The 13,998-nt window shown below is 35.8% G+C and overlaps 1 protein-coding gene across 6 annotated transcripts in view; it reads left to right on the forward strand.

Annotated features, from left to right (window-relative positions):
- The window catches only part of LOC121854446 (rotatin-like), a 167,895-nt gene that overhangs the window by 67,336 nt on the left and 86,561 nt on the right, over nt 1-13,998 (forward strand). For all 6 annotated transcript variants that reach the window (XM_042349118.1, XM_042349117.1, XM_042349113.1 and 3 more), the window contains 4 exons: nt 1,725-1,886; nt 1,998-2,401; nt 2,883-3,036; nt 11,534-11,743. In XM_042349118.1, coding sequence (XP_042205052.1) covers nt 1,725-1,886; nt 1,998-2,401; nt 2,883-3,036; nt 11,534-11,743 — 930 coding nt within the window. The remainder of the gene's footprint in view (nt 1-1,724; nt 1,887-1,997; nt 2,402-2,882; nt 3,037-11,533; nt 11,744-13,998) is intronic.

The following is a 13,998-nucleotide window of genomic DNA, read 5'->3' on the forward strand; positions in this document are numbered from 1 at the left end:
ATGTTACCGTAATCGCTTTTCGAATGGTTTTCAGTTAAAAAACTGTTGCATCACAAGTAAATTAGGATAGAATATTATTGTAATACAACAGTTTTTTAACTGAAAACCATTCGAAAAGCGATTACGGTAACATCTTTTGAACGAAAGAAAGCGAGTCATTGCTTTCGTCACTTTCCACTGTAATGCGTACGTCATTTCAGCAAAAATATTACATTTCCATATTCTCAGAAATAAATAGTAGTTTTGCTGAAACGTAATGCATTTCAATGTAAATTAGGATAAACTACATGAAAACAAAAGACTTTACCTAGCCTTCCGATGTTCAAGATATGTTACTCGTTTTTTTAATAGTTTTCGGTTAAAATACTCTTATATTAGTGATATTCTATTCATTCTGTGCTTGATATAATACATTCACGGAAATGTAATGTTTTTGCAACTACAATGCTGATGTCAACACAAGTGTGGTTACAGCGAGACTGACTGAGTGAGGGAGAGCTATGCGTGTGTGTGTGTGAGGTTGCGGGAGCGGGCGGTGTCCCATGTTCGGTGCCGTGCGCTAGTTGAATGGCGCGCGATTTGAATGTACTTCAATGTACTGAATATTCCTCCGGCGGGGCAATCCGCGTATGCTAAACCCGCGTGTGTTAAGGGCCGACTGTATATTAATATACAGGTAGTTCTGCTATAACGCGATAATTGTGTTCTTGTAAAATATCGTGTTATAGAAAATCGCATAATAGAAATAACAGGGCTTATTGAGAAAATAGGGTTAGGTGCAGATTACTCGAAATCGAAAAAATTAGTAGTTAGCCTAACACAAAGGATAGCACAGTCTAAATAAATGTTACATTTATATCTAATAATGAAATCATACAGTAAATGTAACACTTTACCTTGAAAAAATATGAATGTAACTTGATGGGGGAGAAGGGTGATTTTGAGGTTGATAACATCGAGCTTCTCTTCAAGTGTTATATCCTTTCTTTTACGATCATCACCGGGAATTCTATCACCAGAACGCTTCTTGGAGATATTCTTCTTTACCATATTCACAATTAATACCACAAAATTGGAAAAATAGTAAGCAAAAATCGCGTTATAGCAAACAAGCATTCGCGTTATACAAATATCGTTCCTAATTCATAAATCGCGTTAGAGCAGACCTCACTGTACACCACGAAGATGCCGGAAAACCAGCTTTTTGAAGTGAGACAGTTGTGCGAGTATGAAAATAGAAGAAGGCAGAGCATTCCACAGTTTGGCCGTGTGAGAAAAGAAAGACGTTCTATAACGGGTTATTCTAGTGTGACTGATATGCGCAAAGAAACAGTGGACACCGCGGGCAAGACGAGTGTTAAGAGCCCATGGCGTACATGGTCCCATGTTTCTCACAGTGTGTGAACAGATACTGTTTTTAGATATTGTACAATAATACATACCCTGGTTTATGTCGGGGATGCATTCTTGAGAAATGCAATGACATAAATAAAAAAAATTCATTCAAATTAAGGAATAAGGTGGATGTGTTCCTTACATCGCCAGTTCACCTTTTATATTGGACGATTAACAGATAATTTCACATCTGATCTGATACTTTTATACTGCCTGTTAGTAACTGATACATTCTTTTCACTTAATCTGCACATAGGAGGCATGATGCTTATGAATCACATCTCGGTTAGAAAATAGGATTTCAAGATCTATTTACCATATCTTTTCAGGTTATACGATGCATTTCTTACCTTATCATGGCCAGTTATGAAGCTAAGAATTTAACAGCAATTCAAACAGAAGCTGAAAAGCAGATCTTAAACATCCATTGTTTGTCATTGGTCTTGTGCAGAATTCTTGTGGATTTTATTCCTCTTGAAGCTTCTTCCCAGGTTAGAATATTGTTTGATTTTCAGCTTGAATGATATATTAAAATCTGTTGATATGTAGATATTATAAATATGCAGTACATGAAAATATTTCATCTTTTTTGTCATTTACAGGTCATTGATGGTGATGTGTCAGAAGGGCTCATGTTAGTATTATATGATGGTGGCTTTTACTTTGAGTATAATAATCAGCACAACATTTTGCTACAGTATCTAAGTCAGGTAAAGTCCATTGAAGCTGACCAATTCAGATGTGTACTGTTTGCTACCAAAGGTCTCCAAGCTACTGCAAGATTTCTGCAGACATCATCTTCACAGCTTGAGGAGTTCCTTGATCTGGCAGTGAAGTCTCTCTCAGTGTCCAGTGTTCATCAAAGTACTGTGTTTGTAGAAAAATTTGTTCGAGGTATGGCGAAGCAGATTGCTATTGGATGTGTTAATGAAGAGCAGTTAGATAAAGCAAGAAACCTCTTGTTACAAATTCTTCAGTTTCCAGATGTTACAGTAAGGCTAAGTGGGTAAGTGGTCTTTTGCCTTATTACATAAAGTGTATTTTAATTATAAGATTGGTTTTATTTTCTTGTAAATTAAGGTACAGTATGTACAGTAATTTTCATTTATTGAAAGCGTGCCTTTGTTGAAAACCCTTGTGATGTGATAAAATGTGTTATGAAAAGGTAATCCTCATAATACTACATCACTGAAATGGGTGGTGATGGGGGGGGGGGAGTAGTTTGCAGAGGATAGAAGAGAGTACAGATCAATCTCTTGGAGACTGTTTTGGAGGTGTCTTGGGCTAGACAAGGAATTTATGCTTCTGACCTGAGCTTGTTAATATAAATTAGATTTTGCTACCATTTTTAATCACTTTACATTGTAATTTTCATTATTTTGTTAATGAATATGTGTTGGGATAAAAAATCAAAAGGTTTATTGATGTCTGTTGCGAAGGGTTTATGGTATGTACAGTACTTTTCTTTTAATTGACCCTTCTTGCAGATATAAATCAGTTATGCATCTCATGGAGGATAGTGTTGGGATATCACAGGCAGTAGATTCATCAATGAGTCGATCTCCAAGAATTCTCTTCCTCCTGTCTTCAACAATCATCAGATGTCTTCTCTACTGTGGATTAGTTGATGATAATAAAGAGGCAAGTTGCATGAATTAAGTTGCGAGATGCTCTCTATCTGAGGTAATCACCACCTGTTGCCTTTCCCTTTTTTATTGTTTTTGCATGTACAGTTCAGGCATACCTGGCTATTTGCAACTTTGCTTATCCTCAATTGACATTTTAAAACCCCCTATTTTTTTTTTTTACGGAATAGCCCACCCGGGCACAGGTCAAACGACCTGGTACCCTTCATTGTTATTTCAAACCCCGTGGGCTAGCTGCAGCTCTCATAATCCAATGTAAATTGTTTTTGTTTTCTTCCGTGCCTGAGTACCTGCATGGTTTAAAAATTAATTAAGTTCAATGGGACCGTTCACAAGAAGCATACGCGAGAGATGCTCTCCCTATGCCTGTACCACTACAAAGGGTCCCTGTGTTACGAACGGGTTCTGTTCCTGAGGACTTTCTTAAGACAGATTTGTACGTAAGTCAGGAAACATGCTATGTGCATACTGTACTTACAGAACAATGTTTAAAATCCCACTATATCATAGCTTAAGTCCTTACATATAAAATCACTTAATTTAAAACAAAAGAAAAAATAGAATGACAAAAAATAGTAAATGAAAGTACAGTAGAATGTCGATATAACACGAGATAGGTTCCAAGAGAGGTCGCTTGAAACCGAATTCGCACTAAATCGAAGTTTTGTTTCAATGGAATAATTTAGTTTGGTACTGGAGAGAAACACAAAATACTAAAAAGACTGAGAGTCTACCCAGATGCACCTCAGCCCATCTCCTAGAATAAAAAAAAATTTGTTCTTTATAGTACAGTGGTCCCTCGGTTAACAAACGGTTCGGTTAACGAAATTTCGGTTAACGAATTACCTTCCATAAGAATCTTCTATTTGGTTAACGAACAATAATTTGATTAATGAAATCCTTTCGAACATCACGTTTTGTTGTGAGCATCAGCTGATGGGCTAATCTGCCAATTCAGTAATCTGTTCTATGTTTACATTCGTTTCCAGTGGAGTAAATATCAAGACGGTTGTGTTCCTGAATATTTTTGCATTTTTTATATTAAGATTATTGGTCATTCTAAAATTTAGCCATCCAAGCTCTGTCTACATAAAGTTTTTTAACTAATATTTTTGGCTCGATATATGTAACTTTGTTCATTTATTGAAACTCATTTACATGAACACAGTGTCCTAAGGGCAAAGGTGTACTGTACATATAATCAAAATAATGTACAAATTTTAGTCGAGTGCAAACTATTGCATGTTTACATTCAAATTTATCACTATCTTATAAGAATTCCAGCAATGTAAATTATATTCTCCCCGGTCACTTCTATGACATTTTATAAGCAAAAAACAAAAACTCAATCTAAAGGACATAAATAAACAAATAAATACTTCACTAGACCTTCGGCGCTAACTGTCAAACATGTCACTGTCACCCCTCCCTCCCTACCTCTCCCTTCCCAGCAAGGGTTTGGTGGTTATACAGTAGGCTTTAAGTTTTTATCTTATATAATATCACAGACTAAAGTTGGGAGAATTTAATTTGCATTGCTGGAATCCTTGCAAGACATTGAATAATTTGAATATAAACGTAATACATTTTGCACAAGAGATAAAAATTTTAGTACATTAGTTTAGTATATTTTATACAGCTGCTCCCCGACTTATGACAGGGTTAGGGACCGACAACCAGGTCGTAAGTCGGAAATGCTTAAATAACACATAAAAAATCTAAAATAGGAGTCTCTTTTTCTTCTCAGCACCACAAAACACTCACTTTTAAGCTTGCCAGCCATTTAAAGTGAATTACAGATGAAAATTTTGTCTGTGTACTGACTTTGGGACAAAAGAAATAAATGACCTAAGTGCAAACCTGTACTGTACATGTACTAAATGATTATGGTACTAAAAATTTTTATATGTAGTACAAATTATAGTTTGTTTATATTCAAATTAATCACTATCTTACAAGATTTCCATCAATGTAAATTATATTCTCCCAGGTCATTTCACTGGTATTTTATACGACAGAAGCTGAGTCACTTAAGGATTGATGAATAAACACACATTAGACCTTCGGCGCCAACTGTCAAACATATCAGCTCACCTGCTGCTCGCTCCCTCCCTCTACCCCATCTGCCCAGCCAGGGTTTTAGGCTTACAGTTTTTATCTTATATAATGTCATAGACTAAAGTTAGGAGAATATAATTTGCATTGCTGGAATCCTTGCAAGACAGCGGATAATTTGAATATAAACGTCATATATTTTGCAAAAGAGATAAAAATTAATCACCTGTATCACATTACAGTAGTGATTTATGAGTAAGAGTGTATGTGTACGTATATATACAGTTTAGTCTCGATTTACGCGGATTTCCTTTACACTGTTGGTCATTTACGCGGCACCTGGCCAGACCGGCAATTATTAGTTACGCAGTACCTTCCATCATTTACATGGGAAGCGGTGCGGGCAGGGTGCGTGCTAGGTCACCCAGTCAACAAAACATTACAGAATTCTTCACCCGCCACCCACCACTGCCAGCCCAAGTCTGTGATAGTGATAGTGAGGATATGGACTTTGAGGGGTTTGACAAAGAGGCCCTGCAAGCCTCTCTGGTGGACAGTGATAAAGGTGATACAAGTGATACAGGTGAGGGCCAATAATTATCTGCCCTCTGCCTCGGAACCAACACCACATCCCCAGCAATAAACTTTGTATTTATACTTACATGTATGTGGAATACTATATACGTACATATACATTCTTACTCTTAAATCACTACTGTAATGTGATTCAGATGATTAATTTTTATTTCTTGTGCAAAATATATGACGTTTATATTCATATTATTCGCTGTCTTATAAGGATTCCAGCAATGCAAATTATATTCTCCTAACTTTAGTCTATGACATTATATAAGATAAAAACTGTAAGCCTAAAACCCTGGCTGGGCAGATGGTGGGAGAGAGAGGGAGGGAGGGAGGGAACGTGGGGGATGAGGGGAGCTGGAGGTGAGGTGGTACTTTTGACAGTTGGCGCCCAAGGTCTAATGCGTGTTTATGTATCAGTCCTTAAGTGACAAAGCTTCTCTCTTATAAAAAGTCAGTGAAATGACCTGGGTGAATATAATTTACATTGCTGGGATTCTTGTTAGATAGTGATTAATTTGAATATAAACAAGCTATAATTCGCACTAGACATAACAATTTTAGTACAGTAATCAATTTAGTACATGTTCATTCCAGCTTTGCATTAAGGTCATTTATTTCTTTTACATTTCTTTTAGTATGGTGTGTGCATGTAAATGGATGAAAATTAATGAAGAAATTTATGTAAATCTACCCAAAAATACAGTTGAAAAACTTTACATTATGAAATGTACTACAGTATTACCCCGCTTTACACGGTTTCACTTTCCGCGATTTCTCATTTACACGGTACCTTGCCAGATCCGGACTTTCACTTTCCGCGGTGCATCTACTCATACGCGCAGTGAAGTATAATTTATTTTTAATTTTTTTTTATTTAGCTCATAAAATTCATACAAATTACCCTGCCAGAATATAATTTACATTGCTGGAATTCTTACAATATGATGATCATTTTGAATATAAACATCATGGATTTTGCATTAGACATACAAATTTTAGATCTAATGTAATAATTTGGTTTACACAAAGCAAATATTTTATCTTTTGTGCAAAATATATGAAGTTTACATTCAAAATATTCCCTGACCTGCAAGGAATCCAGAAATGTCAATTATATTATCCTAACTTTAGTCTGAGGTATTATTTATTACTAAACGTTAAAATCTAGTGGTTTCACCCAAACATTTCTCAGAGAGGTAGGAGCTAGTGAGCTGGGAAGAGGGGGGGGGGGATTTGAGTCCATTATTTGAATGGACATTAACCTGGCGACTGTATTTCTCTTAAATATTAATTGTGTGAGCATACCATCATAAAATTTAGATGTTATTTTTACTACAACATAGGTATTGTGTCGGAAAAAGTAGAGTTTGGGGGTCGGGCCAGTCTCTATTGGAATTAATCCCATATGTTCTGTTGTTCACTTTTCGCGGTTTTCACTTTCCGTGGTACCCTGTGGGTTCAATTGACCACGTAAATCGGGGTACTACTGTACAGTACTCTACACTAATGTACTACAATTTTTATCTCTTGAGCAAAATATATGACTTTTATATTCAAATTATTAGCTGTCTTGCAAGGATCCCAGCAATGAAAATTATATTCTCCTAACTTTAGTCTGAGATATTTTATAAGATAAACACTTTAAACCCTAACGAGACCACCAAACTTTTGTCTGGGTAGGGAGGGAGGGAGGGAGCCAGTGAGCGTGGGAAGATTGATTGATTGACAGATAGCGTCTGGCGAAGTATAATTAGTTTATTTACTCGAGATTTTTGTTTTTAGCTTATAAAATTCATAGAAATTTCCCGGCCAGAATATAATTTACATTGCTGGAATTCTTAAAAGATAGTGATTAATTTGAATATAAACAAGCTAAAATTTGCATTAGACATACAAATTTTAGATCTAATTTAAGAATTTTATTAGACAGAGCAAAAATTGTATCTTTTGTGCAAAATATATGACGTTTATACAGTGGTCCTTCAGTTAACGAACACAATTCGTTCCAGAAGGTTGTTCGTTAACCGAAAATTTCGATAACCGAAACCATTGTTTCAATGGGTTTGTGGTTAATTGGTTCCAGCTCACTGAAATTTACCTAAAGTAAAAAAAATGCAGTAAAGTACACTTACATTGAGGTGTGTATGTAGAAGGCTCCTGGATGATGATGCTTATGTGAATTTGAAGTGGGAGGTGGAGGAGGAGAAGGGAGAAGAGAAGGAAGTGGGGGTGGAGGAGAAGGGAGAAGAGAAGGCATTGGGTTGGAAGAGAAGTCACCCCATGCTGCCATTTCACCCATAAAATTTTAGTTCACTTGGTTTAATTCAAGATTATTTTCTTTAAATCAACACTGCACTGCATTATATATTGTCAATATGTAAAATAAACTTCAGAATGACCAATAATTTGACTGGAAACACAGAAAAAAAGCATTTATGTTGAAGAGTCTCAAACAAGATGTTCCTTCCTCTGAACCGATAATCAAACTGATGCCAAGCTTGGTGTGTTCAGTGGCTGTTTGGCGCGCTAGAAACTAGTAATTTGTATGAATTTTATGAGCTAAAACAAATATCTTCAGTTAATAAAAAAAATATATTCTTCACGACACTATCTGTCAATCAAAGTACCCCAACTTGCCTCCCCCCTCTTCCAACAGCGCCAGATGGTTGGTCGGTCCCAACCCTCCCCCCCCACCCCCCACCTTCCCTCCATACCAGAGAAATGTAGGGTGAAAAAACTAATTTTAACTTTTAGTAACAAATAATACCTCAGACTAAAGTTAGGATAATATAATTGACATTGCTGGATTCCTTGTAAGACCAGGAACATTTGAATATAAATGTCATATATTTTGCACAAAAGATAACATATTTACTCAGAGTAAACATTAGATCTAAAATTTGTATGTCTAATGCAAAATCTATGATGTTTATATTCAAAATGATCATCATATTGTAAGAATTCCAGCAATGTAAATTATATTCTGGCCGGGTAATTTGTATGAATTTTATGAGCTAAAACAAATATCTTCAGTTAATAAAAAAAAAAATATTCTTCACACGTGCCAGATGGTCGGTCGATCCCTCCCTACCAGATAAATGTGTGGGAAAACCAGAATATTTACCTTTTTAGTAATAAATAATACTTCAGACTAAAGTTGGGATAATATAATTGACATTGCTGGATTCCTTATAAGACCAGGAATATTTTGAATATAAATGTCATATATTTTGCACAAAAGATAACATATTTACTCAGAGTAAACATTAGATCTAAAATTTGTATGTCTAATGCAAAATCTATGATGTTTATATTCAAAATGATCATCAAATTGTAAGAATTCCAGCAATGTAAATTATATTCTGGCCGGGTAATGTGTATGAATTTTATGAGCTAAATAAAAAAAAAAAATTATACTTCACACGTATATGGGTAGATGAACCACGGAAAGTGAAAGTTCGGTTCTGGCGAGGCACCGCGTATATGAGAAATCGCGTAAAGTGAAACCGAGTAAAGCGGGGTAATACTGTATGTGGAATACTATATACGTACATATACACTTTTACTGTTAAATCACTACTGTAATGTGACACAGGTGATTAATTTTGATCTCTTGTGCAAAATACATGACGTTTATATTAAAATTTTCACTGTTTTACAAGGATTCCAGCAACGCCGGGCAGATGGGGGAGATGGAGGTAGGGAGCGAGCGAGGGGGGAGGGGGGAGGGGAGGTAGTACGTTTGACAGTTGGCACAGGCCCAGGTCTAATGCGTGTATATTTATCAGTTCTTAGGTAACTAAGCTTCTCTCCTATAAAAAGCCAGTGAAATGACCTGGGTGAATATAATTAACATTGCTGGGATTCTTGTAACATATTGATTTATTTGAATATAAACATGCTATAATTTGCACTAGACAAAACAATTTTAGTACCATAATCAAATTAGTACATGTGCACTCCAGCATTGTACTAACGTCATTTATTTCTATTACTTTTCTTTTAGTATGGTGTGTGCATGTAAATGGGTGAAAATAAATGAAGAAATTTATGTAAATCTACCCAAAAATACAGTTGAAAAACTTTTTATAAAATGTACTACAGTATTGTACACTAATGTACTACATTTTTTGTATCTTGAGCAAAATATATGACGCTTATATATAAATTAATCTCTGTCTTGCAAGGATTTCAGCAATGCAAATTATATTATCCTAACTTTAGTCTGAGATATTATATAAAATAAACATAAAGAAATCACCAAACTTTTATCTTGGAACACGAGGTGTGGTGGGAAGACCACGGGGGGGGGAGGGCACCAGAATGTCTGGCGTTTGTTTGTTTATAAATTTGAGATAAGATTTGACAGTTGGCGCTGAAGGCCTGCCTGCGTGTTTATTTATCATTACTTAAGAGTGACTAAGCTCTTCTCATAATTTGCCACCCAAACGACCTGGGTGAATATAACTTACATTGCTGGGATTCTTGTAAGATAGTGATTTATTTGAATACCTGTATAAACAATCTATATTTGCAATAGACATAACAATTTTAGTACCGCTATCATTTAGTTCATGTACAATACAGGTTTGCACTTAGGTCCATTGTTAACCGAGGGACCACTGTAAACTTCTTATTTCGTAAGTAAGGAAATCAAATTAAAAGTAATGTATTGTACACTACAATAGACAAAAAACAGAAACAGTAACATAGGCATTTCTTATATCTATCAAAACATATTATGGATATATAGTTACTGTACTGTATCATTATACGCCTGGCAGCACAGTCTATAAGAATACGCGATGCATACAAGACGCAAACGTGACTGCGCCCGCTCTAGGGCCATTTAGGTTCGCTATGTCTCATTATTTGAATTTTTTTTTTTTTCAATGTAAATTTCAATTGCTTATTCCTTGATAGAGGAAGCGGGATCCTAGTGCTGTCACTTGGTACCCCTGTACCATAACACCAGAAGCAACTGGCCAGTGTCACAAGTATATACAGTACAGTATATTCATCCCTTGGTTATCGCGCCTAATTGGGACCCTGCCGAATGCGTGATAACGAAAAACGCGATAACAAAAGTACAGATCCTATGTGATTTATTCTAATTGGTTCCAGGCACCCAACCCCAAGTTTCCCATTTTACGACCATTTAGACCCACTAAATATATATATTTATATATATATATAATGTTATGGTAAATATCATAAACACACATAGGCATGGCTAGGTTTATTACAAAGTGATGAAAAGGGTACGCTCAATACTGTAGTCCACAAAACATGTAGCTATGCTTTTTTTTATTTGGTCCCCCATCATACGAGTCCGTTTTCTCTCACATCAGGACGCTTGAGTACTCTGTTTTCTCTCTTAATCTAAGAGTGCACCAGAGACTTCGTTATTCCTTAGTAATGACACAGAATTTGAAATTGCAACCCCAATTGCAACTGGGGCTGCAATTGTTGAGGCAACTAGATATGCCTGATTACAGCAAATGTGTTATTGTCAATTTGTAGGTGAAAGATTTCATCCTCAATAGATGTAGTTTAACAATACACCTGGAGGCAAATGCTTAAAAAAAGCCTAAGGATGGAAGCATATTCCTTTAACATATAATATCTGACCAGTAGGGGGAGGATCATCAAGTCTCCGTTTGGTGGTCGTGGAGTGGTGGTCCAGCAGGCGTCACATAAGTGTTTTTTTTGGGTGGGGGGGAGGCACGGACGTATATGCGATCGGATGTTGTTCGGTCTGACGTTAACCGGCGCATGACTGTATATATATTTTTAATTATATATTTTTTATTTTGCAGTGAACATTAAAGTTATTTTTTATTATTTCATAGGTGGTGAAAGTTGCTGAGGACATACTACTTGGGCTGTTGCTTGGTTATCCTCTAATGAGCACCCCTGTATGGACTGTTGCTGCCGAGTGTTGGCGTGTGTGTCTTCCAGACCTACAATGTGTAGCTGAATCTACTACAAAACTTGGTCGAGCAGTCGCAAATCTTCCTTTGACTGTGTATGAGGATGATCGCACATTACAAAAAATAGAGGTAAGAAAAAGAAATAAAAATCATACCTTAATATGTGGGTAAAAAAAGTGGTACACTACTAAGTCCAAATATGGGTACCTAGGGACTTTGGGGTTGCTGGTTTCAGGATTTTTTTAGTTTCTGGTATAAAGATATACCATCAGAAACAGTTTATGGTCATTTTTCGTGCCTGTATGTGTTAGCTGCATGAACTTGATGGCAGCTGTTGGATAAAATCAGAATGGGATTCCCTCCCCCTACTCATCACTGCAAACCCAGGGTACCAGCCCATAAAAATACAGTGGAGACAATAGTGGTACAGGGGGTCCTCGCTTTATGTTTTACCAATATTCAGTACGTAATGATAATAATTAATTAATAGTCTATTGAAAGAGCATGGTAGCCGGAAGGCTGTAAATGTACAGTTACATAATTGGGGGAATGTGTCACTTGATTAACAAATAATATACAAGTAACATGTGTGATAGAAATATGATACTATATAATAACTAGATGGGGAGAAGGTTATACGTCATTTGTTTTATGTATACGTCATCTGCATTATCCACAGTTTTATACTGAGTCTGTGTGTACCAAAATATAATGCATAAATAGTGATAAAAGCACATAATACAGGAAAACTTTGCTATTTGCAACCCTGATAATCACTACCCCACTTATCCTCAATTGATATTTTAACACCCTTATTTGATACAATAGACTAGCAACTTGAGCGTATTTTTCTTAAGCGGTTTCAACTACGGTGGTCCCTCGGTTAACGAAATTTCGGTTTACGAATTACCTTCCATAAGAAGCTTCAATTCGGTTAACGAACAAAAATTTGATTAACGAAATCCTTACGAACATCACGTTTTGTTGTGAGCATCAGCTGATGGGCTAGTCTGCCAATTCAGTAATTCAGTAATCTATTCCATGTTTACATTCATTTCCAGTAGAGTAAATATCAAGAAAATTGTGCTCTTTAATATATGTGCAAACTATTGCATGTTTGCATTCAGATTAATCACTATTTTATAAGAATTCCAGCAATGTAAATTATATTCTCCCCAGTCACTTCTATGAAATTTTATAAGCAAAAAACAAAAACTCAATCTAAACGACATAAATACCGTATTTACTCGTCTATAATCCTCCCTCGTTTATAGGTCGACCCTGATTTTTTGACCAAGAAATCGTTAATTTATGATATTCCTCGTTTATAGGTCGACCCACGTTTTTTAGGGTAATGGAACAACAAAACCTTCAGTAAAAACACTCTACATCCTATAAACTGAGGCTCTCCGTGCCTGGAACACCAAGTGCCGAAGGCAAATTGTTTACCGTTAATTATTACGACAATTTACACAAACGCGGGTAGTTTCAACAAAAATATTGTATATTTCCATTCAAGTATTTATTCAAGTTAATTAGGAGGGAATATTATTGTAATACAACAGTTATTTAACTGAAAACCATTCGAAAAGCGATTACGGTAACATCTTTTGAACGAAAGAAAGCGAAAGTCATTGTTTTCGTCACGATTTTATCCCACTTTCCACTGTAATACGTACGTCATTTCAGCAAAAATATTACATTTCCGCGAATGCATTATATCAAGCACAATATGAATAGAATACCATTGTAATATAACAATATTTTAACCAAAAACTATTAAAAAACGAGTAACTTCTCTTGAACATCGGAAGGTTAGGCAAAATCTTTTGTTTACGTCGTGTATTTTATCCTATTTTACATTAAAATACATCACGTTTCAGCAAAACTACTATTTATTTCAGAGAATATATTCATTCAGGCACAGTTAAGGTAAAATATATGTGTGATGTAACAGTTTCTTAACTGAAAACGATTCGAAAAACATGTGTACTGTCTAGCTGATACTCAACAGCTGGTGGTGCGTCATGCATCGTTGTAAACAATAGGAGGTTGAAGTGGATTACTGGATATTATATTAAGTGTGAAATATCGAAAAGGTTTTTATTACCGGTATTTTTTGTAGATCAATGAGGACTGTGATACCGTATGTGATATGATAAGTTAGCCTATGCTAAGAACTTCAACATAGACTACTGAAAGCATGTCGTAAGGTAATTTAGCCTATTATAAGTTGGTGAGCTTCATCTGCTGAAGGAACTGCACAACTTTTCATTAGTAATTGGTACATAATTTATGTTTCCATTGTTTACTGGCAGTAAATGGTAAATATTTTTCATGACTGAAGCTTAAAAGTTGCTCCTCGCCCTACCCATCATGCACGG

Source organism: Homarus americanus, unplaced genomic scaffold, assembly GCF_018991925.1.
Source record: "Homarus americanus isolate GMGI-L3 unplaced genomic scaffold, GMGI_Hamer_2.0 scaffold53225, whole genome shotgun sequence".
Lineage (NCBI taxonomy): Eukaryota > Metazoa > Arthropoda > Malacostraca > Decapoda > Nephropidae > Homarus > Homarus americanus.